The sequence below is a fragment of the Pleurodeles waltl genome, chromosome 1_1 (genome assembly GCF_031143425.1).
Source record: "Pleurodeles waltl isolate 20211129_DDA chromosome 1_1, aPleWal1.hap1.20221129, whole genome shotgun sequence".
NCBI lineage: Eukaryota > Metazoa > Chordata > Amphibia > Caudata > Salamandridae > Pleurodeles > Pleurodeles waltl.
This window is the reverse complement of record NC_090436.1, coordinates 36,128,189-36,156,108: the sequence shown is the minus strand read 5'-3', so window position 1 is coordinate 36,156,108 and position 27,920 is coordinate 36,128,189. Positions and strand designations below refer to the sequence as shown.

The 27,920-nt window shown below is 45.0% G+C and overlaps 1 protein-coding gene across 11 annotated transcripts in view; it reads left to right on the top strand.

Annotated features, from left to right (window-relative positions):
• DCTN1 (dynactin subunit 1) overlaps window positions 1-27,920 on the top strand; it is a 394,031-nt gene that overhangs the window by 311,510 nt on the left and 54,601 nt on the right. For all 11 annotated transcript variants that reach the window (XM_069207920.1, XM_069207653.1, XM_069207629.1 and 8 more), the window contains 7 exons: window positions 4,336-4,504; window positions 5,816-5,884; window positions 16,184-16,246; window positions 16,336-16,485; window positions 17,747-17,908; window positions 18,809-18,940; window positions 24,838-24,966. In XM_069207920.1, the coding sequence (XP_069064021.1) occupies window positions 4,336-4,504; window positions 5,816-5,884; window positions 16,184-16,246; window positions 16,336-16,485; window positions 17,747-17,908; window positions 18,809-18,940; window positions 24,838-24,966 (874 nt within the window). The remainder of the gene's footprint in view (window positions 1-4,335; window positions 4,505-5,815; window positions 5,885-16,183; window positions 16,247-16,335; window positions 16,486-17,746; window positions 17,909-18,808; window positions 18,941-24,837; window positions 24,967-27,920) is intronic.

Sequence of the window (27,920 nt, the reverse complement as noted above, 5' to 3'; positions counted from 1 at the left end):
TTGTCTTCAACAAGTTTGGCTTTACCTTCTGTTAATGACCGGTTCCTTTAGGGGCTCCGTGGGACTCGGCTGCACAAGTCTTTCCCTGTGTCCCTGGCGACTTGCATCCCTTCCTCACACAGGCTGTCCAGGATGGATGTGGCATGACTATATTTACCATCCACTGTGCATTTAACACAACAGATTGCCTCGGCAGGGCAATTGACACCAGTGTAGCTATCAAGGCACGGCTGGATTTTAGGAAGCTTTCTATATATGCAGTGTACCAATGTAGGGGTGCGCTATGCAGATAGTACAAGTGACCCTTATTGGCTGACAGAAGTTAAAGTAATAACCCTAAATGCTCTCTTTTGGCGTAGTGTAGGCAAGCAGTTTAGGCTTATCAGAGAGTAGTGCTAAGCATTTGTTGAACACTGATTTTATAAATGTGAGACACACTCAAGAAGAAACTCAAGAAAAATACAACACTTTTATATTATGTTTTAACACCAGAAAAATCTTCAAAGTAAGGTAAGTACGGTTGAAAAGTTATTCGTCACAGTGGGGTAAGTAAATACACCAGTGGACTTTTATACGGTTATGACTTTCAATGGGAAAGTGCATATACTGCATACAGTTATTTGCAGAAGGATCTCTGGGTCCCCTTTAGGTCGCAGGGTGCTGGAAAGCCAAGGACACAAGAAACACCAGCAGTTTTACCTGCCCTGGGGAGTCTGGGTGCAGAGATGCTGTTTGAGCAGGGTGCCTTGCGCACTGCACGGTTGGCGAGGATGGGGTCCACCTAGAGATAGGCTGCAGAAGGGGACTTTTGGACAACTCTGGGAGCTCTCAACAGTGGACTCAGTTTGTGAGGGTCCTGGGTACAAGGGGGCACAGTCAATGTTTGTGGACCTGGGCCCGGGAGCTCCAGTGCAGAGGATTTTGGTTGGCTGGTCCTGTTTGTCGAAGGCACTCACTGTGCTTGGCTAGACCTGCAGAGGGGAAGAAAAACAGTCTGACCCTATCGTGGGAAGCCTCATTGGTTGAGTCGTCCCTCGGGCACGGGTCATCTTTTTGCGGCGGTGTTGTCTGATCCAGACACAAACAAGCCTTGGTTGCGGCAAATGCTCCAGTGCCCCAGGTGTTGATGCTGTAAAGTTCCTGAAGAGGGCAACATCTCGAGGCTTAGTAGAAGTGTCAGGGTGGTCTCCTGGTCACATAGCAACCTCCTCCTGGAGGGTTGCTCCCTCATTGGGCCCAATGGCCAGAAAAATGTAGGACCAGGTAAGTGTGGTTGGTGTCTGCACATGCAGGGAAGTGGCTCTTCCACTCCAAGGGAGATGCTGGCTGGTTGGTGAAGTGCCAGCAGCCCTCCAAGGCTTTTGGAAGATGCACAGCTGCAGGGCGAATCGGGTCCGGGCGACTGTAGGAACAGCAGCAGGTAGGAAGGGTTTGTTGCAAAAACTCTAGGCTGGTCATCACGGTAGTCAGCTCTTCTTTGTCCTCCTTCAGGTGGACTGATCTGTCTCTCTGGTGTCAGGAGGGCACCTAAATACTCAATTTTGGGTCTATTTATTGGAGTGTAGGATAGTAAGTAGCCAATGAGCTACTTACCCTGGGGTAACTACACCCCCTAACTGACCACTTCCTGTGGGGAGTGTACATAACCCTGTCCCAGAATATCTGATAGAGACTTCTAGTTGCAGATTACTTACCTTAGAATTTCCCCCAGGCATCAGACTGGATCCGGAGATTTCAAAAACAAGGGTTGCCCACCTTAGGGATGTGACTAGCCTAGTGCAACACACCTACTAGCATAGCTAATTTTCCACCTGTCCTGGTGCCAAATGGGCCTCAGGGCAGGAAGTGGCAACTCCCAGGTCTGTGGGAAGGTGGGGTCAGACATCAAAAAGGTGGCAGGGACTTTGAAGTCCCTGGCCTTGGTAGGCAGATTCACTAGTCATCCTGCAAGAGGAGGTGATAACACCTTCCTCTGGAGCAGGAATTGTTTCTGGCCTCTGAGAGCACAGGCTCTCACCTCCAGGGGGTCAGAAACCTATCCGTGGTGGCAGGCTGGTTGATATCAGTCACCAAGGGTCTGGTAGGTTTCAGGGGGCACCTCTAAGGCATTCTTTAGATGCATGTCATAATAAATCCAATACTGGCAACAATATGGTTTTATTAACACAGTGTTTGATACCAAATGCTCTAGATTTTAGTGAAGCCATTATGTAGCTGGGTAACTTGTAATGACTAGTGCTGAGTACATACCTTAAGGTGGCTTCCCTGTTCACTTGCAATATCTAGGAATCGAACTAGACATTACAGGGGCATATCTGCTCATGCAGATATGCCCTCGCATCAAATATAATGCACCCTGTCTTAGGGCTCTAAGACCTTATGTCGGGGTGTCTTGCATATATGCAATGATTTGGGACATGGCAGACAAGGAGGGTTCCATGTCGTGTTTACACACAGTTTGCAATGGCAGGCGGTGTGCAACTTGTAGGGGGGGTGTCCCTTGGAGTAGTACAATACATGCTGCAGCCCTTAGAGACCCTCTTTAGTACCCAGGCCCTAGGTACTAGTGGTACCATTTACTAGGGACTTGCATAGATACTAAAGTGTGTGCCAGTTGTATTCAATTAGACCTTTTACCTTGTTTTAAGGAAAGAGCACTGGCAGTTGAATAACCTCAGTACCAGTGACAAATAGTGGGGATGCCATGTTAAAAGGGGCACTTTCCGACATGGATAAGGTCCATGGGCTTCTTAGATGATGTTCAGTCCACGTTCATGGTCATGTCTTTCGATGGCTCTTGCCTTTTTTGGTACAAAGTGATATTAAGCCCTTGAGTGCTTTAAGGATTGCAGGGCTGTGGCGTGCTCTTGGGTGTCTCTGCTGTGTCACGTCAGCCACACTAAACTTTTCACCCCTCCATGGCCAAGGCTGGGGCTACCGATATCCCTATCAAGTTCTGCTCGTCCAGCAAGTCCAACAGCCTTTTTGTGGCCAAGGCTGTGGTACCACACACCACGTCTACAACAGGGGCGGCATGCAGCACAATCTTCCACCTCGCCTGCTGCTGCAGCCTCAAAATCTCTTTAGAGTGGCAGGCTACAACTTCGGGCAAGTGGGTCCTACAGATTGCCCGATGAGGTTACAACCTATTGTTTCTTGTTCCCCTGTGTCGCTTTCCACCATCTGCAGAATGACTGATGACCATCTTTCCCTCTTGCAGCAGGAAGTGTTCTGGCCATGGAGAGGATGCAGACATCAGAAGTATGCCTTGGTTGTTACTCCAGCTACTTTCTGGTGCCAAAGAAGGGTAAATGCCTTAATCCTGTCAAGACCATCTCAGTGCCTTCGTGCAGAAGGGTAAATTCAGGATGGTCACCCTGGACCAAGTCTTGTCTGCCCTTGACACTCGAGACTGGATGATAGCATTAGACTTGCAGGATGCTTTTTTTCACATGTTTGTTCTGAAGGCCCACAGGCATTCCTGCTGGGCAAGGAGTGCTCCCCTTTGGCCTCACCCGTAGTCCTTGAGCTTTCACAAAACACAGCCAAAGGCGGCAGCGCGCTGTATGGATGATCCCCATGTAGGGAAATCCATGCAGTCTCTATATGAATTGTCAGTCGTCGCACCACACCTGTTAAATATTCACTGCGATGTGAGTGGATTAGAACTGTGTTCCGGGGACCCCTGGGGGTCTTCGAAGCCTTCTCAGGGGCTCCGCTTTTGCTTAGAAAATTAAATAATATTAACAGATTAATTCCCCAGCTTTCAGTAATCACTCAGTAAGGGGTCCTCAGATTCCAATAATGATTCATTGGGGGTCCCCGGGTTCCAGTAATGATAAAGTGGGGGTCCACAGATGTCAAAAGGTTGGGAACCAATGGTTTAGGGTGATGTGTATACAGTGTTGGAGGCAGAGGAACATTAGTATGAATCAAAAATGGCTGCAAGTCACCCCGCTTTCTATGTTTAAATTGAGTTGTAGCCTTTATTCTCCAGAAGAAAACTTACCATTGTGGTGATGATATTTACACTCTGTTTGATGTACGAGTGGTTGAAATTCTGGGGCTTTTGACATTGCCATAGACAGAAACTTGTTGCAAGAACCTGTTCCGGTGGGACACTGTTCCAGGTGTGGTGCTGTTAGAGGAAGACCCTTGTTGGCAGGAAAGCAGCTTCTTCTGAGTGCATCTTGGAATCTGCAGCCATTAGCTTGGTCTGTTTTTATTATTTTCTTTTTAAAGACTCGTAGCGCTGGCTGCCTGAATGTGAGTTATTACCTTTTGTATATATGCCTTGAGATTTCTTTCACGTTCCTTTATCCCCCCCTTCTTCAGAGCCATGAATAAGTGCAGTGTGGAGGTGTACAAGAAGGTCGGAATGCTTTATCCTGAGATGAGCGTTCATGAGCGCTCCCTGGATTTCCTGATTGAGCTGCTGCACAAGGATCAGCTGGATGAGACGGTGAATGTGGAGCCATTGACAAAGGCCATTAAATACTATCAGGTATGGTAAAAGGACTCCCTAAGGAAAAGGTCGGCGTGTCAAGCAATGACCGTTACATCAATTATTGAAACAATATTAGAAGGTGTGATCAAAAAGTTTTTTTCAGGTCATTAAAATCCGTATTTCATTTGATCTGCTCGGGAAACTGAGAAGACCTGGAATGGATTTTCATTCAGCTTATAGTAGTAATTCAGTCCACGTTAATTTGCATCTACACAATTGGATGCAGTCTAGTGCATTATAATGGATACGTCACTGCTGCAGGATTCCATTGGAACATAGTCCATCCGCCACATTGGGGCCCCAGATGTATTTCACCTATGACACCCCGCTGGGGGATGCTCAAAGCCAAACGAGTTGGATGCACCCCCCTGGTTTCATAGGCACTGCCACTACTAGGCACTTAAGTTTCCTTTTCTTCGACACAAGAGGGTTCAACTCCTGGCGGAAAAACCCGGTTGAAACAGGGCAGGACAGTTTCATTCAGCTTGGCCTTTTTGTCCCATTATAGAGTATTACACCTTTTGTCATAGATTTTGGGGGAGGTGAATAGTGATTTATTTTTTCTAGCTTGTCAGGCCTGCCATATATGGCTGGGGCTCTTGGGCAGTTGGAGATCTGGCCAAGTGGCTAGAGCTGTGGACTAGCTACCTCTGGACCTAGGTTTGAATCCTGGCCTTAGCAAAGCCAATAACTTGCCACTTACATTATGTAAGGCATTATAAAAGGTAAAGCTTATTGGCTTTGTCAGTGTTTATTTAACCCAGCTGTACCCCCTCTCTTTGCAGTAACCCAAATCCAGTACTTTAACCACATGCCCTAAATCTTTTCTTTTTCAAAATAATTGTTTTTATCATTGCAGCTCATTTAATTTTCAGTGTTAATGTTTTTCCTCCAGTCCTGGTGCCAAGAGGGAGTTCTTTAATGTGGGTTCTCAGTTCTAATTTTCCGTTAATTTATGTACTATTTTTCCCTATTGATCAGATGACTCTCATCCCACATATGAACTACACCACCCCTTCTTTTGATGAACCTATAAAAGTTTGTAAAACGTGAGGCTCAAGTATTTTTGTTTTTTTATTTGCCGCATGCACAGAATCCTTCTAGGAGTAATGTTATTTACATTAATGCAGAATGCTCTCTGCCATCCTGAAGTTAATTCCTCAAGCCTAAATTGTTGATGAAGGAAATGCCCACCCTGCACAAATCTTTGTTCCAGTTTACATTTGCTCTCTTCTAGCATCTTTAGTGTTACCCAGGGGTAAATAGGTACAGCACACTTTAATACATGTTATTTCTTTTTTTATCTAGCACTTATACAGCATACATTTGGCTGAACAAACAGAAGACTGTACCATGCAGCTGTCAGACCACATTAAGGTGAGATCTTCTTTGTTAGAGTTCTACTCTCCATCCTACATTGTACATCATTTTGCATATTATTCTAGCAATAAATGTTAGCACACATTTCCGGTTGCTGCAGTTGTCCCCCCTGCCCTACACAAGCACTCCTGTTCTTCTATCAAGTCTGTAAGATCTAGTATAACACACCCCATACACATTTCTGGCTGTTGGCTGTCTGACTAGTGCGAGTGCTGGTGCATAACAGGCAACTGGTCCCATCCAGTCAGCCATTGCAGCTCTGCTGCATAATAGCAAATTTCAAAATCGGGACTGCTTTGGAATCTATTCACAAGGCAAAGAATCCATCAGAAGAAAAAGTTCCTTGCCTAAGATAATGCTTTTTCTAATAGAGACTTCTAACTGCAGATTCCTCACCTATTGAATATTTCCCCAGACATCATACTGTATCCTGAAATCTTTAGCAGTGCTTCTGCACACCGGCAGGTGATGCTGTTTGTTGTGAGTGGATGTCATTTCACGCTGGATGTGGCATGTGCAGACCTATGTTGTTTGTGGCTTGTTTCACTGCTAAGCTTATCAACCCTCTACATGCCAAACTGTCCAAAGTTATTTTATGTATCTTGTCCCTGGCCCAGCAAGGTCTTGCTGTGGACACTGAAAGGGTACCTGTTGGCTCTTTCGACCATTTTACGGTTGCCATATCTGCCCTCTTTATTTAAGTAACATGTTGTGATGCATTTCTTTAGACGTTTGCAATATATGTTTAAAAGTTACAGTATATGTTTGACCCCTATCCATTTGTTATACCCCAATGGTTTTAAAATTAGTCCTCACATTCCTCATGTGTTCATCCTTTGAGCCTTTAAACAGTTGTTCTCTTGGGATCCGCACCTTCAAGGCAATCTTTCTTGTCACCATAAGTTTAGCAAGGTAAGTGAGCAGGTTACAGGCCCTGTCTGTCAGCCGCCTTACACTAGTGTCTAACCAGCAATGCTCGTTCTGTAGATTCAAGCCTCCTTCCCTCCAAAGGTTGTGACTCCCTTTCATGTTGGTCAGACCATAACTGTTCCAGCATTCTTTGCACCTGCTCAGCTCTCTAAAGAGTAAAAGGGACTCCGCTGGCTGGATCCAAGAAGGGCTCTTAGCTTTTCCTCCCTGGAGCAAAGAAAGGCAAGGCTGTGCAGAGGAGGACCATCTCTCACTGGATCATACGCTGAATTAAGATCTGCTACACACTGGCAAAAAAAATCAACCCCCTGAAGGCTTGCTAGTTCATTCTACCAGGGCCAAGGCTGCTACCACTGTGTTGACACAAGATGCCTGTTCTGGATTTTTACAAGGCAGCTACGAGGTTGGTTTTCCGTAGGTTCTTGAAGCACTACTGTCTGGACAGTCGGGTCTATCAAGTTGGGCATTTTGCCCATTTGGTCATGCAGGACTTTTTGGTTTGAGCCAGTTTACAGCCCACCCCCTGGAAGGTACAGCTTTAATATCTATTCTGAAGGTGAGGAATTTGCGATTATCTGTCAGAAGAACAAGTTGTTTACTTTTGTTAACCGTCTTTCTTTAACACCATTGTAGACAAAAAAAAAAAGGTAAGCTGCATGTCCAAGAGCTCGTTCAGTGTTGCTCTTGATGTGTCAACACTGAAGCATCTTCTTTCCATCCGTAGACGAGTGGATTGATGATTGATAGGTCATTGACGATCATTAAGATGCAGGAAAGGACAACCACTGACTATCCAGGAGCCTCCTTCAATGACGATGGAAATTGTTACCTCCAGCGTGGTAAAGCAAGCATTGTCTTTAACCTTATCTGTGAACCACCTTCACCCTTCAAAGATGGGGCAAGAAAGCTTTTTGTCTCTGTTAACCACAGCCCCTGTTGTTGATAATTTCAACTCATCATGTGACTGAGCTCTAGGCTCTCTCAGTGTCACCTTGTTTCCGCACCAACTGGTGCTGTGGCCCAGGATGCCTTCTTGCTGAAAGGAGTGAGTCCTTTTCACGTTGGGCAATCCATCACCCTTCCAATGTTCTTTGCCCAACCACACCCCTCATAAGAGGAGAGACTCCATCGGTTGTAACCCATAACACCTTTAAGTTTTTACCTACATCACAGCAAAATCCATCAGGTGGATGATCAGCTTTTTGTGTAGTTCTCTGCGGCAAAGAAAGTTCTCTCGTAGGGGATTTCCATGTATAGTCATAAGCATTGAATAGTTCCGCGCGCCTGCGGGGACCCCGGAGCACTGATGTGAAGTATATTCTTAAGTGCAAACACCAGCCGTTTAAAGAAAAGGTCTGTCAAAAAACACTTAAGAATAACATTGTGCAGCCTATGTGAACAGCTACACAGGCCAAATTGTTGAAAAGAAAATCAATAGTAGTGTAAATTCATGTTCAAACACCTATTTATTCTAGAAATGTAATAACAAATACATTCTCATACTTTATTTACACCTCTGATGAGAACAAAACAATGCAGGGCAGTGTAGCCCATAGGCTGCCATTATACAGAATGTAAATAGAGCTGTGCCTTTAAGAAAAGCAAAGTCTTCCTGTTTCCCATCATGCACAGCAAAAGGCAGTTGCCTCAGTTCTTTTTTCCGGCTCCTGCTGACAGGACCCTGAAGCATTGAGCTCTACCTCACAAAAGCTTTTGTGACAGAAATTCATTGAAATATCTTCTGAATTTCATTTTCACTCGACGTTTTTACCTTTGAGTGATCATTTTCTACTGATTTCTGTTAAATTCTGACAGAATTTTGAGGTTTTTCTAGTTAGAAATGCCTTCACTTTTTGATAAATGTCCTTCTTGTGGAAGAAAGAAGGCTAAAACAGATCCACATAGGGTCTGTATAATTTGTCTTCCATCCAGCCACAAACCGGAGTCGTGTGACATCTGTAAAACCTTCTCTAGAAGAACCCTTCGTGACAGAGAGAAGATCCGACTCCAGGCGAAAGAGGACAGGAGAAAAAGTGGCCATTCCACTACAGAGCGAGGAGAAGGTCAGACTTCTACCAGGGCTCAACCTGTTTCCTCCATGACTCCTTCCAGACCTGCTGAAAAACGACATAGATCTCCGACGACGTCGAGAGCGTCGACGTCGAAGCAGGGAACGGCGCCAACATGTTCGCCGTCGAGGAGTGCTTCGCCGGCGAGAAAACGACATCGTTCGCCGTCGACAGCTATTTCGCCGTCGAGGCGGCGAAGACACCCGACGTCGAAAGGATCTGGGTCGCCGTCGACACGGCGAACACAGTCCACGCCAAGGAGATCCGAGTCGGGCTCGCCGTTGACACGGCGAGGGAGATCGCCTTCGAGAGAGAGTGTTCGCCGTCGGAGGCGTTCACCGTCACTGCACCGACGTCGAGGTTCGTCGTCGAGAGGTTCTCAGCGGCGAGACGAGTCGACGTCTAGAGGCACTCGGCGTCACCGGAGTTCGACGTCGAGGAGTGCTTCGACGTCGAGAAGACCATCTAAGAGGCCTAGAAGGGTTTATACAACCTCAGAATCCTCGGCCTCGCTTATCCTACTTCCAGCATCACCACAGCTCTCACAAAGGCAGTCGCCTTTACCACAGACGCCGGTAACACCTACGGCTCCTCTTCCGGCGCCTCCTCCAGAACCTGTTCCGAGGACTCCAACGCGATCTGCAGGGCGTTCTGGTTATTCCTCGAGACGTACATCTACCTCAAGGCACCGTCGTCAATCACATCATGGACATTCTTCATCGTCCACACGAGACTACTCTCCAACCTTATCAGACTCACCATCCCCAAGAGTGTCTCCCATAGATGATGTCAACACATTTCAGGAGGTCTTAGTGAGAGGGGCAACCAAGCTGAATATCCCGCTAGCAGCTCCAGCCCAATCGACATCAGTAATCTTTGAGACCTTGCATCAAAGGACATCTTCACGACCTTTACTTCCACTGGTTCCGGGTCTTATTGAACCGGCAATGGACATTTTTCTCACGCCGGCTACAACAAAGTCTGCTCCTTCCAGACTCATTAAAAAGTACCGTCCACCAGAGCAAGATCCTCTATTCTTGAGGTCGGACCCAGTACCAGACTCGGTAGTTATAGTGGCAGCGAAGAAATCGCATTCGACGTCACCGTCTTCCTCTGCTCCCCCAGACAAAGAAAGCAGAAAGATCGATGCTGCAGGAAGAAAAGTATGCTCGACGGCATCTATCACCATGAAAGCAGCCAGTGCCACTGCTTTATTAGGGAGATATGATCGATCCCTCTGGGACTCTATACTACAGTTCTCAGAGCATCTCCCTAGGGACAAAAGGGAAGATTTCCTAGAGGTCGTGAGCGAGGGAGCAATGGTTTCTAACCAGATCATAAGTGCTGCGGCAGATGCTTCAACTCTATCCGCACATAACTATGCTCATGGTATAGCGCTCAGGAGACATGCATGGCTGCGGCTTACATCGCTTAAACCCGAAGCACAGCAGAGGATACAGAACCTGCCTTTCTCAGGCTCCACTTTATTCGGCTCTCATGCCGATGATGAGATGGCCAGAATGAAGTCGGAGCTGGATACCTTAAAAGCGGTAGGCATAGAGCGACCTAAAGAACAGCGAAAGGGATTCCGCCCATATCAAAGAAGACTGTTCACCCACAGGTATCAGGCTCCACATTGGTCGTCTTCACGCCCTCAGCAACAGCAGCAGCAGCAGCATCAGAGGGGCTTCTCCAGAAAGTCGACAAGGGGTCGTTCAACACCTCAGACCCAGACACCTCGACAAACTCCCACGTCTAGGCCCTGAATCTTTGCTTCCCCCTCCTCCGTTACCCACTCCGGTTGGGGGAAGTATCTCAAATCATCTAGACGAGTGGCTACGCATCACAACAGACGCCTGGGTATTGAATATTGTGAGACATGGTTACGCTCTCAGATTCACCAGTTCTCCACCATCTGTTCCACCCAAAACAGCCAACCACCATCTCGAAGCTCTGCAGTTAGAGGTCAATATCCTATTGCAAAAAAGAGCCATAGAACCCGTTCCCATCAGCCAACATGGGAAGGGGATTTATTCGAGATATTTCCTTGTACAGAAAAAAGACAAACAAGAGTTTCGTCCCATCTTAGATCTGAGGACAGCAAACAAATGGATTCGCAAAGAAAAATTCAGGATGTTAGCCTTACACCAAATTTACCCACATTTACGTCAGGGCGACTGGCTATGTGCGATAGATCTTTGCGACGCTTACTTCCATATCCCAGTAGCCAAGAAACATCGAAAATTCCTAAGGTTCACTGTCGGAAAACGCCATTACCAATTTGCAGTTCTACCGTTCGGCCTAAAATCAGCGCCAAGGACTTTTTCCAAATGCATGGCGGTAGTAGCCGCCCACTTGAGGAAACAGCGAATATTCGTCTATCCCTATCTAGACGATTGGCTCATAAAGGCCTCCAGCTATCTCGAGGCACAGCAGCATTTCGAATGGACTCTACAACTGCTACAAAAACTTGGTCTTCAAGTCAATCTTCTGAAATCAACAGCAACACCTGTTCAGAGGTTGCATTACTTAGGGGCCATTGTAGATACCAAGCTAGGAAAGGTGTTTCCTTCGGAGGAACGACGGTTATCGATTCTCCAAAAGTGCAAACAACTGCAGAAAAGACCTCAAGCCACTGCAAGAATAATAGCTTCTCTACTGGGCTCGATGGCGTCTTGTATCCATCTGGTTCCCAATGCTCGTCTCCATATGAGACCATTGCAGGAAAATCTAGAGGATCAGTGGTGTCAACTGAGGGACGATTGGGAGAACAAAGTCCTGCTGTCTCCTCACACCCTACAATCCCTCAAGTGGTGGTGTTTGCCCAGCAATCTCTTGGTGGGGATTCCGTTCCAACAACGACCTCCATCTCAAACCATCGTAACAGATGCGTCACTGCTCGGATGGGGGGCGCACATGGAACATCTTCGAGTCCAAGGCGAGTGGTCACAGAAAGAGAGTCTCTATCACATCAACCTGCTGGAACTTCGCGCAGTCCACCTTGCGCTCAAAGCCTTCCTTCCCTCTCTGAGAACGGAAACTCTCCTTCTTCAGACAGACAACGTGGCCACTATGTACTACGTGAACAAACAAGGAGGCACCAGGTCCAGAATTTTATCCAGAGAGGCCCAGACAATCTGGCATTGGCTTCTAGCCAGGAACCTGTCGCTAGTGGCAACTCACCTGCCCGGCATCCAGAATGTTCAAGCGGATGCCCTCAGTCGGGTAATAAGCGAGAACCACGAATGGGTACTACACGACGACGTCGTTCATTCCATTTTCGCACTCTGGGGTACCCCTTCTACAGACCTATTCGCAACCCCAGAAAACAAAAAATGCCAAAACTTCGCCTCCAGATATTACCATCCAGGGACACTGGGGAATGCCCTATGGATAAGCTGGTCAGGGGCATTTCTTTACGCCTTTCCACCGCTTCCCCTGATTCCGGCAGTTCTCCAGAAGCTGTCCAATGCTCAGACCAAAATGATCCTAATTGCTCCGGAGTGGCCACGCCAGTGGTGGTTCCCAGACCTTCTTCACAGGTCACTCAAACCACACATCAGGCTACCATATCGCCCGGACCTTCTCACGAAGTTCAGAGGACAGATATCTCATCCCAACCCCTCATCGTTGAGTTTGGCAGCATGGCTCCTGAGCTAGTGCAATATGGACATTTGAACTTACCTCAGGACTGTATGGAAATTCTGAGGGAAGCAAAACGCCCTTCCACACGATCAGCCTATGCAAGCAAGTGGAAGAGATTCTGCATTTGGTGTTTACACAACAACATTGACCCGGTTTCTTGTGGAGAACAATCTATCTTACCATACTTGTTAAGTTTGGCAAAATCGGGCTTACAACTGTCGTCAATAAAAGTTCACTTGGCGGCGATAACAGCATACAGAAAGAGTCCTTCACAAACTTCCTTTTTTCGGATTCCGATTATTAAGGATTTCCTAGAAGGTTTAAAAAAGGTTTTTCCTCCCATTAGAAAGCCTTCTCCTCCATGGGAACTGAACGTTGTCTTATCACGTCTGATGCTGCCGCCATTCGAGCCGATACACAAGGCATCGCTGCAGCATCTCACATGGAAAGCTGCTTTTCTGGTGGCAATCACTTCAGCGCGTAGGGTCAGCGAAATCCAGGCCCTTTGCGCTCAGGAACCCTACACGGTTTTTCATTCTGCAAAAGTGGTAATGAGAACTCATCCAAAATTTCTACCTAAGGTAGTCTCCGACTTCCATGTGAACCAAACAATTTCATTACCGACTTTCTTTCAGAATCCAGCTACTCCTGCTGAGAGAACTCTGCACTCTCTGGATGTAAAGAGAGTATTGAAATTTTACTTGGACAGGACAAAAAGCTTACGAAAATCACAACAGCTTTTTATTAACTATGGCCCAATCAGAACAGGTTTGGGCACATCTAAACAATCTTTATCCAGGTGGATTGTTTCATGTATAATGTTATGTTATCAGTTAGCAAACAAATCCCTTGGTGGTAGACCAAAAGCCCACTCGACCAGAGGGAAAGCAGCTACTGTAGCCTTGATGAGAAATGTCCCTTTGGCAGAAATATGCAAGGCTGCCACTTGGAGGTCGGTCCATACCTTTACTAAGCATTACTGCCTTGATACAGACGCTAGGGCAGATGCTCAGGTTGGACAGGCTTTGCTCAAGAATTTGTTTGCATGATTCATGTTTTTCTCAGTATTCTTATATCGACTCCACCGCGGTTATGGGGATGGGCTTGCTACTCTATTCAATGCTTATGACTATACATGGAAATCCCCTACGAGAGAAGGAATGGTTTCTTACCTGTAACTCCAGTTCTCTCGTAGGGGTATTTCCATGATAGTCATAAGCAACCCTCCCTCCTCCCCGGTGGAGTTGACATAGAACATGAATATTATGGAGGTGGGTACTCCAACAAATGTTTTGTTTTTTCTTCATGTCAGGTAATAGCCTCCAAAAAAGAACTGAGGCAACTGCCTTTTGCTGTGCATGATGGGAAACAGGAAGACTTTGCTTTTCTTAAAGGCACAGCTCTATTTACATTCTGTATAATGGCAGCCTATGGGCTACACTGCCCTGCATTGTTTTGTTCTCATCAGAGGTGTAAATAAAGTATGAGAATGTATTTGTTATTACATTTCTAGAACAAATAGGTGTTTGAACATGAATTTACACTACTATTGATTTTCTTTTCAACAATTTGGCCTGTGTAGCTGTTCACATAGGCTGCACAATGTTATTCTTAAGTGTTTTTTGACAGACCTTTTCTTTAAACGGCTGGTGTTTTCACTTAAGAATATACTTCACATCAGTGCTCCGGGGTCCCCGCAGGCGCGCGGAACTATTCAATGCTTATGACTATCATGGAAATACCCCTACGAGAGAACTGGAGTTACAGGTAAGAAACCATTCCTTAGAGGTGTATGTCTCAGTTGAGATGGGTAGTTCTTTGCATTAAGTTCTGCTACGTGTTGGCCAAAAAAGCAGCCTCCGTGAAGGGCTGAGGGAACATTCCACTAGAACCAAAACTGCCACCATTGCATTGTCCTACAGAACTCCTGTCCTTGGCATCTGTCAGGCCACTATGCAGGTGTCGTTGCGCATGTTCAGAGTACTCCTGCATTGACAGCCAGGTCTGCTGGAACGGGAATTTTGCCTGTTCAGTCCTGTGGGACTTCTTGGTCTAAATCCATTTCACAGACCCTCCACCTGGAGAGAATTGCTTCTAACGGTGAGGAATCTGCGGTTAGAAGCATCAATCAGAAGAACAAGTTACTTGTCTTAGGTAATGCTGTTTCTGGTAGATACTCTTACCTAATCACTACCCTCCCTCCTCACAATTGTGTGGCGTAGTCTTTTTACCATCTAACAAGGAACCGAATTAGAGATCTGCACCCTAGCACCTCCATTTGTTTTGTGTTCCGTATCCGAGAGTCGAGCAAGGAAGGGACGTCTCAAGCAGGAGTGGCACTTGTATGCGGCTCTGCTTCACACCTCTGGGGCAGTGCAGAGTAGCACAGTGCCACCTAGTGGCGTGCAGGAGCACTGCTATGGAAGTTTACAGATCCAGTCTGGCATCTCGGGAATATTTTAAAGGTGAGGAACCTGATGTTAGGTAGATTAGCCAAGGTAAATTGCAGAAGGTAAGTAATTTGTTTGTATAGTTTTTTACTATTTTTAGCTTTGGCATATAAATTAAGGAAATGCACAGTGGCTAATGCTGCTGTAACAAGATGACTACTGGAGTACATCAGATATTCTTGTGACAAGCGTACTCATCAACCACCAGACTGTAGTATAGTTCACTCTCCTAGAGGAAAAGCTACTTCACCAAATTAAGGAGAATGCTGAATTGCTTAATTTTGTGAAATTTCGTGCAATTCTATATGCAAAATTACGCTTTTAGCGCAAAATGTGTGTTGCCAGACACCCATGTAGCTTCTTTTTATGCAAGAGTGCTCCTCGTGTAAAAGTCTTGTGACAACCAGCAAGGGACTGTTTCATGCAAAATTTGTCTCTGAGTGAGACTTTCTGTGTCATCGAGTCTCCTGCTAATATCGCAAATTCAGAAATTTGTATAATTTTACCAGCATACCTAAAATTACATCTAGACTAGTGACAGTAAGGCCTTCAAGCTGGTTCTTCATGTTGGAAGGGCAGTTCATGGACACCATATTCAAGTAAAGCCACCCAGGCGTCAGGTCTTTCTTACTTGCTCTCTCCATCTTTCTGCCTCTCTTCTTCCCTTCCTATCCTCCCTTGTCTGCTTGGTAAGAACCATCTGTGCTGACTTTAGAACCGCTCTAATTTAGGGGTTGGAAAATACTTTATGAATGTTGTAAATTGGAATGTGAATATTCTACTTCTGAAGTATATTTATAGGAAATTAAATTAGTGGTACTTCCTGTTCGTTTTTCGTCCCATCGATCACTACTCTGGCTACAGAATCCTTCCTCTTGCAGATGGAAAGATAACTTGGTGGAAAAGAGAGAATAATCGGGGAGTGCGACTCATTATAACGTGTGCCAGTTTACTAGCTTCAGAGAGCTGTGTGTTTGCTCTGACATGATCCAGCAGCTTAGACATCCCATATGGATGACTGTAGGGACAAACAAACAAGTTATGAGAGTTATTAAGTAAATGTATCCTTGACTTGCAACCCATTATTCCGTGTTACAAAGTGTTTGGCTTGTTTTTATTATAAATCAATAGGTATTCAAAACGCCATGTTTGTTTTCAGAGTGTCGTCCAATAACAGTGCTATATCTTTTTATTTTTTCCAGTTCACCCAGAGTGCCTTGGACTGTATGGCTGTCGAAGTGGGTCGCCTCCGGTCCTTTTTGCAGGTCAGGATAACTCCTACTTTCTTTCGTGTGAAATAGTCATTGTCTGGTGCAGTAAATACATACTTATTTTTTTCTTGACTATTCAATAGCCCGGGCAACAGGCCTCGGACCTTGCTATTCTTCTAAAAGATTTGGAAACCTCCTGTAGTGATATCCGTCAGTTCTGCAAGAAGATCCGTCGCCGAATGCCTGGGACTGATGCGCCAGGAATCCCAGCAGCTCTCAGCTTTGGACAGCAGGTCAGAGACTACGTTGCAACCTGTTAGCATAACAGCAGCTTTTTTATGTTGTTGTATACATATACAGTACCATGAAGTGTGCTGTCTGTGGTGTATTGGAGCAGAGACTGAAGAGTCATTAGTCTTGCTTGTTTAATACAGGTCCCTGGGTTAAACTGAACAACCATATATTTGAATGGTCCTTTTTACCACCACCTTGAGATTCATAGAATTAGATTGAACAAATCAAGTGGAACATGGTGTTGAAGATGGAGGCCGATGAGCACTATGAAGGCCTTGTACCGTATTGTGCCTTGGAGCTGCTAACGTGATTCTCAAAGTACTCGTGAGATAGGTGCAATTCATGTGCCCCTTAGCAACTGTACTGCCACATTCAGAGTGCATTTGTACCAAGCACCTGTAAATGAAATAAACACTTCCTGGGTACCTTGTTCACTTCCATTGTGTGTGCCGGTGCAGCATCCACTGGAATACCCAATAATGGTAGCGCCTGGTATCTTACCAGCACACTACCAGAACTACTGCGTATCTGGGGTTGGTTTTAGCCAATCAGTCAGAGGCGCCAGACACTCTTAAGTCGTTTTCCTGAGATGTAATAATAATCCATAGCACGATCCCTGGTATTATCACCGTGTGAGAACAACCTCTACCTAAAGCCTCCACATTGTGGTTACAGTAGGCAGTAATGATTACCCTGATGTGATGGTGCAAGACTGGGAGGCAGAAAGCGGGAACAAAGTTGTTGGTTTGTTTCATTGATCAGAAAAGACCTGACCCTTGTTTGTGCCCTGCTGTGTATTCCTGCGTCTGCCAGACTGGAGGTGGGGCTGCGTGATCCAGGGTTTTGAGCCGCATTGATTGATTGCTACATTGTAGCACTATTGCAACACCCCCACTATCCTTGAATGATACACATGGGTTGTCAAGCATGGACTCTGTCTTCGGTTCGTTTTCCTTGTGGTTGTGATAACGTAGCCTGCATTATAACTGAGATTTTATTCCTAGCCCTTGGATCAACAGTGACTATTGTTTCCAATATTCGTGCCACCTAGTGCAGCAGAGAAATTGGGCCAGCATTCGTAGGCGTAAAGAACCACTCAGTTTTGCTTGCCTGTTGAAGTGGATTGCATGAACAAGGGTTTGGTGGTGGTCTCAACCAAAGGTTCAAATCCAGATGGTTTACTCAGCCTTTTATGCTTCTGCGGTTGATAAGATTAGGTAGTTGTATGCTGCTTTACGCATGTCTTTGTTTTCCTCTCAGGTTTCCGACACACTCTTAGATTGCCGTAAGCATCTGACTTGGGTGGTGGCAGTGCTACAAGAAGTGGCTGCTGCAGGAGCACAGATGATTGCACCTCTGGGAGAGAATGAAGGGTTATTGTCACTGAAGCTGGAGGACCTGGCCTTTAAAGCTGCGGAACAGGTAATTCTTCCTCTTATGCAGTCCATAGATGAGTACCACACTGTGTATTCCCATGTGTTTTCCATTCATGAGCATTGTGGCCATGGAAAGCAAAGTATTATTATTTATGCACACGTAATCATAGGTTTACATTCAAGCCTTTTTGTATTCCTCCCTCAAATCTTTATAGGTTGTAACTCAGTTGAGTAAAAATGTGTACGGCTTCTTACCTACTCTGCTAGAAACTTCATTAAAGGTTTGTGGTATTCTTAGATTCGAACTCCAGTGGCCTAAGGGTGTTATTACGAGATGGCCAGAGCTGCACAATTTTGAGTGGCCTGGTGTTCCCGCACCCACAATTACCAGGTGTGGACGCACTGAACCCAGTTTGACTTGGTGCACGTTTGAGGTTACCTCTTCAGGGCAGGCAGAGCGTATCTCTCAACTGACACCCTCCTACATCACAGGGGGAGCATGCTGTGGTTATTCTCAACAGCCTTTATCCTACCTTTCTCAACACCCTCCCAATGCCTTGACTCCTAGACATTGACCTGATGTGAGTTCCTTCTTGAAACTGAAACTTGGAATAGTTAGAATGGTTAGAGTTAGTGGTGGAGATGCAGTTGTTTAGTCTTGCCCCGGTATCTCCCCTTCTTAATCCCAGGTAAGGGACATCAAGGCCCTTCATTTTAATCCATCTCTTGCTGCTAAAGTGGAGTATTATTAAGATCTGTAACAATAACACCTGTTATTTTCAGCAGAATTTCTATATACAAAGGTAAAATCTTTGTGCAAGGTATTCAGAATGTTTTTCTGGTGATTTCACAGTATACTCTGGAATGAGCATCTGGAAAATAGACGACCAAATGTCTTCCATGTTATGTTTCACTGAATGCCAAACCTACTCTCACTTTGTTTCAGATTTATGGCTCTCAGGGTATCAATCCACATGAAAGTTTGCGTCAGTCTTGCAGCATTCTCATTGCCACCATGAACAAGATGGCTACCGCTATGCAGGAGGGTGAATACGATGCAGACAAGCCGCAGCTAAAGGTATGACTGTTTTTTTAAAATAGAGTGCTGCAAGATGCACTTCATTCAGCTCTAATTTGAGACCGATTTTGTTCTTAGTTTTGTTAAGATAATTTCAGATTTCTGCATACATTCATGAGATATTGCAACAGGTGTCATGAACATGCTGCTATTGTGACACAACATATTCCTGCGTACAGTTGAGGTTTGCCAGCCAATATATACTTCTCACTGCCAGGTTCTTTGAGCACTTTCTTGGCCGCAGGAGATGTCTGCAGAAGTTGTATCCCTTGAGCCTATTGCAGAGAACTACAGCTTTTTAAAGAAAGTTCCTTCACTTTCAGACAAGTGTCTAGAGAATGTTCTGGCCATCATGCACCTCAAACATGCTGCACCAACGAAAGCCTTGATGTGGAGAGTAGGTCCGTGCTCCACCGGCCTTCGCTTGCATGCAAGAGCCATGTTCTGTGGTAATGAAGAATCCACAAAATGCACCATAAGCCCTTTTTAGTACTGGAACAAAGATGGAGCCAAGATCTAAGCCTCAAGACAAGAGTTCCCATCCTGATACAGAAGCTTTGTGGTGACGAAGGGGACCACAGAAAGAACATCCAGTCCACCCGGGTCATCCACAGGAGATGTGTCTGATACTTTCCCTCTTCAGTGACCTTCTTTTGCCGTATATATCAATTGTTCCTCACTGTTGTCATCGCACTAACAGTAGGGGTGCTTAGAGTGAATGCTGAGGAAACTGAGGGGTGAGTCTTAACCTTTCACTTGTAGCCTCTCTTCTCTGTTTGTCGGAGTAAGAATATGATGAAAGAAGTCCTGATTAACAGTATTCTATCTCCAGAATGGGAATCCCAAGCTTTACATTTAGGTATGGCAGCTGGCAGTGTCACCTATGCCTGAGTGTCATGTGGCATTTATCTGACTTTGTAACACCCTAGTTACAATGCAGCCCTTTCTCCAGGTACCACTTCAATTCCCTCTTTCACACCAGTGTCATGACATTGTTTTCTTTACTTTTGTTTGTTCATAATGGGACAGAAGTCCCACAAATTTGGATAACTTTTCCAAATACAGGGAGATTGATCCAAAGATTCAAACACTTGACTGGTGCATGCAGTTTTTCCGTGTTCAGCATTGAAGGTGGTAATATACTGTGCCGCTTGTAGTGACAAGAAATACCTGGCGTTTGGGGGAAATGAAATTAATGGCTCACACAAGTTTGCCTCCAGAGAGCTAATTGACAGACAAAAATGAGGAATGTCCTTTGTATGATGAACAAAGAGAACAGTTACCCTCTTCAACCCATGAATAACTGCTCCACAGCTTGAATCTGTGATGGTGGTGCCACGGACCGCTGCATTCACTGACCACACTAATGCTTACTATTGATGATTTGATGGAACATTTTCCTTGTGCTCCAACTTCAAAGTGCTGACTGGAAATAAGGCTAGAGTTTTGCGATATTTTGCATGGACCTGAACCACGTTCCATGATCAAATCTTGCAGTTTAAGTGCTGCTGTTAATACTCATGTCCTTGTCTGTGGTACCGAGTCTGAAGTCTAGGTCTGTAGTTTCAGTGCCTGATGATAATACAGATGGTGGTGGTTCTCACTCACTGGTGCAATATTTTGTGGATGTACGTTTGGCAGGATGAGGAAGACATTTCTCAGGATTAATAAATTTACAGAATGCAACTTTATTGTAAACGGCGATCTTAGATGACTGTCGCAAACATTTCTCCATTGAGAACTTGTTGTACTTTGGGATGGAAGCTGCCAACCGCCAAAGAGACGGATGATGTTAAAGTGGTGACATTTCAAGTAAGGGCTCAAGACGTGAGACACTCTTACTACTATCTACAAATACTTTCAGCAATCCCTTTTAAGGCATGTGTTACAAGCTTGCTTCTGTTCTGCTGTTTCCAGAGCAGAACAGAATTGTGAATAGCCGCCGTCAAATTCCAAACGCCAGAGCCCCACTCAGGCTCTGAAAAGAAGGCATATGAGGGCTTCAAGATTTACGTTGCACTCCTTTGAGATCACTGGCCAAGGACCAGATACCTCAGCTGGTTCCGATGCTCCCTGAATTCCCCGGGCTATTTTCCATCCTGCAGCAATTGGAGGCCTTAAGGGGGTTCTACTGCACTTCTTGTTCCCTGTGGCACTTCTTCGGGCGCCTAGGAGTCGCAGGGGCCTTTATTTGAGGTAATGCTGGTGGGTTTTCCCTTACGCCATCTGCCCTCCTGGGACCCAGTTTCAGACCCTTCCCAGTTCCAGTACAGGTGTCCACCGCAAGGCCACGCTCCATACTGGTCCCTGCTGCACTTATGCCTCTAAAAGTTCTGTCTGCACCAATTGATGGTCTGGTGCCTACACCACAAAATAAAATAATGGACAGAGTGTTGAAATTTTTCAAACTCTCACCCCCAGTCACAGATCTGGGTTTTATCCATCACTATATTGCTTGCCACGTCACCCCGAGTTTGGACCCAGCTATATGCAAATTACTCTTGACCCTGCTCCTCTTGGGGACAGTCCAACCCGAACTGCCAACCCAGCTCCTCCCTGGACTGGAAGTAAGCATCCTGGGTCCGGTTTGGGGGTATCACCCCGCATCAGCCAGGCTAGGTTGAATCCAGTGGTGCAGCGAGCAAGGGACATGGGCATACCCTAGCCAAGGGGGTTGGTTTCCTCTCCCATAGGCTCTCACCCTAGGAGGTCAGAACAGTGTCTTGGGTGGCAGGCTGGCAGAAACCAGTGAGCAAGCACACCAGAGGCTGGTAGGTTTTCAGGGGGCAACTCTAAGGTGCCCTCTGGGTGCATGTTTAATAAATCCATCACTGCAATCAGTGTGGATTTATCAATACGAGGTGTTTGATACCAGACATCCCTATTTTTAGTGAAGCCGTCATGTAGCTGGGAAACGTGGTTTCACCAGGGTCAGTACATGTTTTAAAATGGTTTCTCTGGTCACTTGAACTGGCAGGAGTGGAACTGACCAGCACATGGACATATCTGCTCATGCAGGTATGCCCTCACATGTAATAGAAGGCACCCTGTCTTAGGACTGTAAGGCCTGCTGGGGGGTGGGGGTGACTTACAAATCTTATATGCGGTGGTAGTGGACATGGCACACAGGGATGTGTGACATGTTGTGTTTTCACTTTAGTCTGCACGAAGACATGCAGCCTGCAATGGCAGCCTGGCATTTGCTTGGTAACGGGTCCCTAAGGGTGGCACAATTAGTGCTGCAGCCTTTAGGGACCCTCTTTAGTACCTCAGGACTTAGAGGGTGCTAAAGGATTTGCTAATTGGGGAAACAGTTGTACAGTTTTGGGCAAGAGATCTGGCACTGGGGGACTTGGTTAGCAGGAATCCAGTGCACTTTTAGTGAAAATCACATCATGTACCATGCAAAAAGTGGAGGTAACCTATGACAAAAAGAGGCACTGTCCTACACAGGAAGTACACTCCAACAGCCTTCATGGGTCCAGCAAACCTGGGGGCTCCTTGTGAGTGTGGATTCTATCCCCCAGGCTGCAGCCCAGCATCCAGCATAGGTCAGAGGTCTTTATGCAGAGCTCACAGCTTTTATGGCCATTTGGCTGTAACAGGGACTCAGCCAACTGTCTCTTGGAGTCACTTCTTGTCTGGCATACATGGGTAACTTTTCCACAAGTGGAGCATAGGAAGTGCAGTCCTGTCTTTGATAGTCCTCAGGTTCAGCAGGCTCAGTCCAGGCTTTGGTGCAGCCTCTCTTTGCTGGGGCCAGGGAGCAGCCAGTTAGTCCTTTTTTCGATCTTCTTTCCAGTTCTGTAGTAATCTGAGGTCTGTGCTCCCGAGGTGGCACATATATGTCCACCAACAACTAACTAGATTCTGAACTTCCAGGTCTACTGCCACCTTTTGACTACTTCCTGAGAGGTGTGGCATCTAACTATACTAGGGTGAACTACTCTACCCTATTCCAGCATAAACAGACACTTCTCTTTGTGTGTGGAGCTCCCTAGTCCAAGTCAGAGGTGTGGCTACCTGGCGGCTACATCGGTTTGACAACGGCTTCTCCCCATCTGCCTGAGATGGCAGCATGTCTGCCTAAACAAAAGAGCAGTCCCTTCCTAGTGTGACTGCAGTTTATCCTTTAAAGCTGCCTTCCTCTTAGAAGCTCGCCTTCTGGGCTCACATCAACTCGTGCTATGGTGCCAAGAAGAGATTACAGCGCTTCCCTCGCATTGTCCTTTGTTCCTCTTCATGAAAGTCAGTCTCACGTCTCCCTAGTGGGTCAAAAGGCTGTTTCAAGGGCAGCAGCTGTTTGCACCAGAAAACCGCTACTGGAATACTCGGGCAGCAAAATGGTAACTTTCTAAAATTGCGAATTGTAAAATAGTTACATTAATTTTGTCTTGGGCAATACGCTGTGTTTAATGTAGTGATCCTTTTGATACCTTGAAGTATCCAGTTTAGTAGTCCTATCTGGAAGTTAGCACTGCCGAGTTGTCAGTGTGTAACTTCATACTCACTGTTGGGGCTACTAGCCTTACTTCTAGTAGAAACGACAATGCCAAGTTTTTAGAGTCAGGACGCATGGTCATCAAAACAAGTCCTTTTTATTATGATGCACCCTTCCTTTAGGGGTGTGTTAGGCCTAGTTTAGGGGTGTCTTAATATTAAAAAGGAGTGTTTGGGCTTTTTCAAGGGCTTAAATGGCAAAGTTGAGGTAGCACCTTAAAAACCGCTCTGGGAGTCATGATTTGCTGGGTATTCTCAAAGCATGACACAATACGTTCTTCAGTCCATGAGAGACATTTAACTTACAATCCCTATGTATACCTGGTACCATATAGTAGGATCTTATGAGTAAGTTAAATTATGGCAGTTGTTTGGGGATGTCTCACAATTGCCTATATGCGTTTTAAGAGTTAGAGCAGCTCTGCCACTGGGGCATGGTTGGCAGGTCCCAGTCACATTCAGAGTTGAACAACCAGCATCATCACTCCAAACGGTTGGGGGTGATCTTGCGAAATGAGGCACTTCCTTACATTTGACACACGTTCCCACTCAACCAGTTTGTCGTGCCCCAGTATGACCTACAACTTAGTCTTGAGTTTTTAATCCCTTTGAGGCTATGCATAGTTGCTTGCTGCGTCTCATGACTCTGAAAATGTTCTTTCTCATTGTGATTGTGTTTGGGTGCCGTGTTGGCCAACTGTATATATTCTAGGGGTCAGGTAGGATGCTGAGGGGTGATTGGAAGCATACAGCGTCGAGTGGGTGGTAGGTGTGTAGCTGTGGCTTGGTGATGTACCATGATGTGTGGTTTGTTGAGTGCCTGTTGTGCGTGAGCAGCAGGTGTGGCCTTCACCAATTACATGGCATAACTGCCCCAATTAGTAGTCGGCACATCTGCCATACGTGTTCCACCCTTTACAACATCGTGAGGACACCCTGGGTGTCTTAAAGAATGGGGGAGGCTGTGGTTTCTTCACCAGTTGCTTGAGTCGCCAGATATAATTTACAGTCTTAGTACTCCTAAAGTGCAACATCTTCGTGAAGTTTCTAATGAAGGTTACCATGTTCTAAGTAACCATGTTCTTTTCCAGTTGTACTTTTTTTGCTTTGGGCGTTCATAGTTTGTGATGTCTTAAAATTGTAAATTCCAGCAGTGTAACGGGTTAATACAACTTGTGATAAAAGAATAATCAATGTTTAGCGATGTCATATATCCCTGTCTTCACAACCTGAAGTTACCTTCGTGGACCGTGGGATACTCTGAGAGGTACACAGCTTTTAGAAAACAAGTTAGTAAACGGGAACTATTTGCGATCTGTGTGTTCTTTATTTCTGCAAGTACCTTTCTCGAGTATACCCGGCTACAGATATTGACCACCTTTGTGTGCTTATTGCAGTCGCCTCCTCCAGTGGAGCTAAGAGCCGCCGCACTGCGAGCCGAGATCACCGATGCCGAGGGGCTTGGATTGAAGCTGGAGGACCGGGAGACTGTCATCAAGGAGTTGAAGAAATCTTTGAAAATCAAGGTTAGAATGAAAGACTTTTTACACAACACCTTTATTCATGGGCAAGATGATAGCAGCTAAGGCAAGGGTCAGTGGTTTAAATTCAATACCACTTACATCGGGTCTGTATTTTTGTCTCATAAAATCTTTTTCAAAATTCAAATCCATGTCTGTCGCAAAACTAATTGATCAATTTGCTTCACAAGACTTTCTTATGTTTATGAGAAATTATTCACCAAAGAACAACTTTGTCTACCAGTGTCCTATTTCCTGCAGTTAAATCCTGGGTTTTAGGGAAGAGGCAACTAAACTTAAAAAGGCACCTATAGAGTTATGGTAAAGGATGATGGTAAATTAAGTATCCTTATCTTCATGCTCAGTTCTCCTTTTTAGTCCTTCCCATTGAAGATTGATAATGCTCTTAAAGAAGATGATTTTGATACCTTTCAAGTATAAATTTCCCCTTCCACCTCACTGCCATTAACATTTCCTTTACTATGTCTGCACTGTGCCCTTCCTCTCCCTTCTCTAAATGTTTTTTTAACCAAGATTTCCTAGTTAATGTCCGTATATTAATGTAATAAAGATCCAGGAGTTCTTCCATTTTCCACACATCTTTAAAGACCAATAGTAGGCACGTAGGCCAAACTGTAGAAAAAATCAAATAAATAGAATTATTACGAAACAAATTGCATGAAAAATGTTAACAAAGTTGAGTCTTAACTTTTATTCCAGACAGACGGTTCTGAGCCACAAATTTGATTCTTCGCTATATGGTGTCTGTTTAGTGCCTCCCCCGTGTTTTAATAACCTTTCAGTTGAGCAGAGTTCTGCCACCAGCAGAATAGTAGTTTTAAGCATGGATATATTTCATCCTTCAAAGGATTAAAATATCAGTCTGCTTTCTTGATTTATTTTCAGCCAACGAGATCCTCTCGATTGCATGGAGATGTAAGCAGTCAGTGCTTAAATATTGATTATGTTACTTGCTTGAAAGATATGTTTTATAGTGATGGAGCCGTCATACGGACATGTGCGTCTCTTCGGAAGCAAGGAGAGAAAATAGAGGTTGAGGATGAGCAATTGAAAGAAGGAGCAGTAGGAAAGAAGAGGGATGTGAGAAAGGGATGCCAGCAAAATAGATGCAGGAGAAGTTCAGAAGGGAAGAAAGAGATTGTATATGATCAGTGGAAGAGAGAAAAGTCAATTTTTTACCACTGTGTTCGTTAATTATTCATTGGAATGTATTGACATATACCCTAATCCCTTACTGTTACTATATTAATGTTAACCCTGACCTTATGTTTCCGTACGCCATGCGGTTCCTGCCAGTTTATGGTGCCATACATCCATAACCTACCTCTTGCTATGCCACCCTTTACCCACGTCATCTTTTTACATTTCTATAAACATAATCTTAGTCCAACTCCTTAACTTAACCTGGTCTTAAATCTGTGCCTTACCCCACGCTTAACACCAATACCCACTCTTACCCTGGTCAAGACCCCTCCCCTTGCTGTCACCTTAACCTGATTACTGTAGTTAACTTGAGCCAAATCTCAATCCTATCCCTAGCCCTGACCCTAACTCTAACCTGTTTACTTTACCCTACAACATCCGTCACGCTACACCATACTCTTAACACTAAACCTAGTCCCACGTTTTGCCTCTAAGTCTCCTCTGTAACCTAGATATTTTTCAGCTGATTTGTTTACATTGTTTTTGCAGTGTACATTTTGGTGGTCCCCTTTTACATTTTTTGGCTGTTTTTTTTAATCTCGTTTTTCTACTTCATTCTGGCAAACGGGAAAGAGGTAAAGGGGAGTAATAAAGGAGGTTAAGATTTGAAAGAACAGGTACGAAGTCGAAGGATATAGAGGAAGAAAATTGAAAAGATTCAACAAATTAAATATGTGTATATAGGAAGGGGGAAAGAAATGAGGAAATATACAATAAAGGAGGGGTGGGAGGGTTGAGAAGAGAGCCAAGTAATGTGGTATGGTATCGAAGTTACCTCCTACACTTATGGGTTTTATCCTGATTTCCCTATTTGAGCTTTGTATGTTGGTGGACAAATTACGTTTTACCTTATTGGCAAATGTTCCCACATTTCAGTCAGTCTCACATGCACAAAGGATGGATCAACAAGTGGAAATTGGATGTTCTCTATTCGCAGAATCGGGATCCAATGACATGTCCTCCAGAGGAACAGACCTGGGGATATTCGCAATATCCTACAATTGAACTAGTAGAGAATGGACTGGCAACGTTTGTGTTCCGAGGAGAGAAGTCTACCTCCTCACGTGTTGTTGGATCTAAAGCATTTTCAAGGATCGATTTGCATCTGGAAATGCATGCACATTTATTCCTACAAAGATCCAGAGTCATTGGCATTCAGAATGGGAAAGGAAAGGGCGCAACTCAGTTTTTCATGATGGTGTACAAGTGATTTTTCACGAGGAGTAACTTTTCGTTACCCATATTTTGATTTGGTTCTGTGCTCAATTGGAGCATACAAACAGTCCTCTGAAAGGGGACTGTGCCTTAAGAACTAAGATATGAGATACTTTCCACGCATACTCCTCTGGGATTTTATGAAGATGTACAACTGGTTAAATCCATGCAAATTATACACAGAAGTCCACAATTCACACGTTTCCATATTTCTTTATTTGTGAGTGACTCAGTTTTGCCAAAGTTAGAAGCACTACAGTAAAACAAATTTACTAGAGAATAAATTAGAATAATACAGATACTTAGTATACCAATTGTATATTTATTTGTCCCTCTTAAATTTAATTTTGCTCAGTGTCCGTGCTTTCGTTCACATTTAGTTAGGATGCAGCTATAGAGAAGTTCACTGCTTCATATGCCAAATTTCCTTGTAATTGGTTGGATGGTATTCTAAACTGCCAAATGGAGCTAACCCACCACCCAGTTGGATCAATGTTGACACTGGTAATGGCAGATTAACA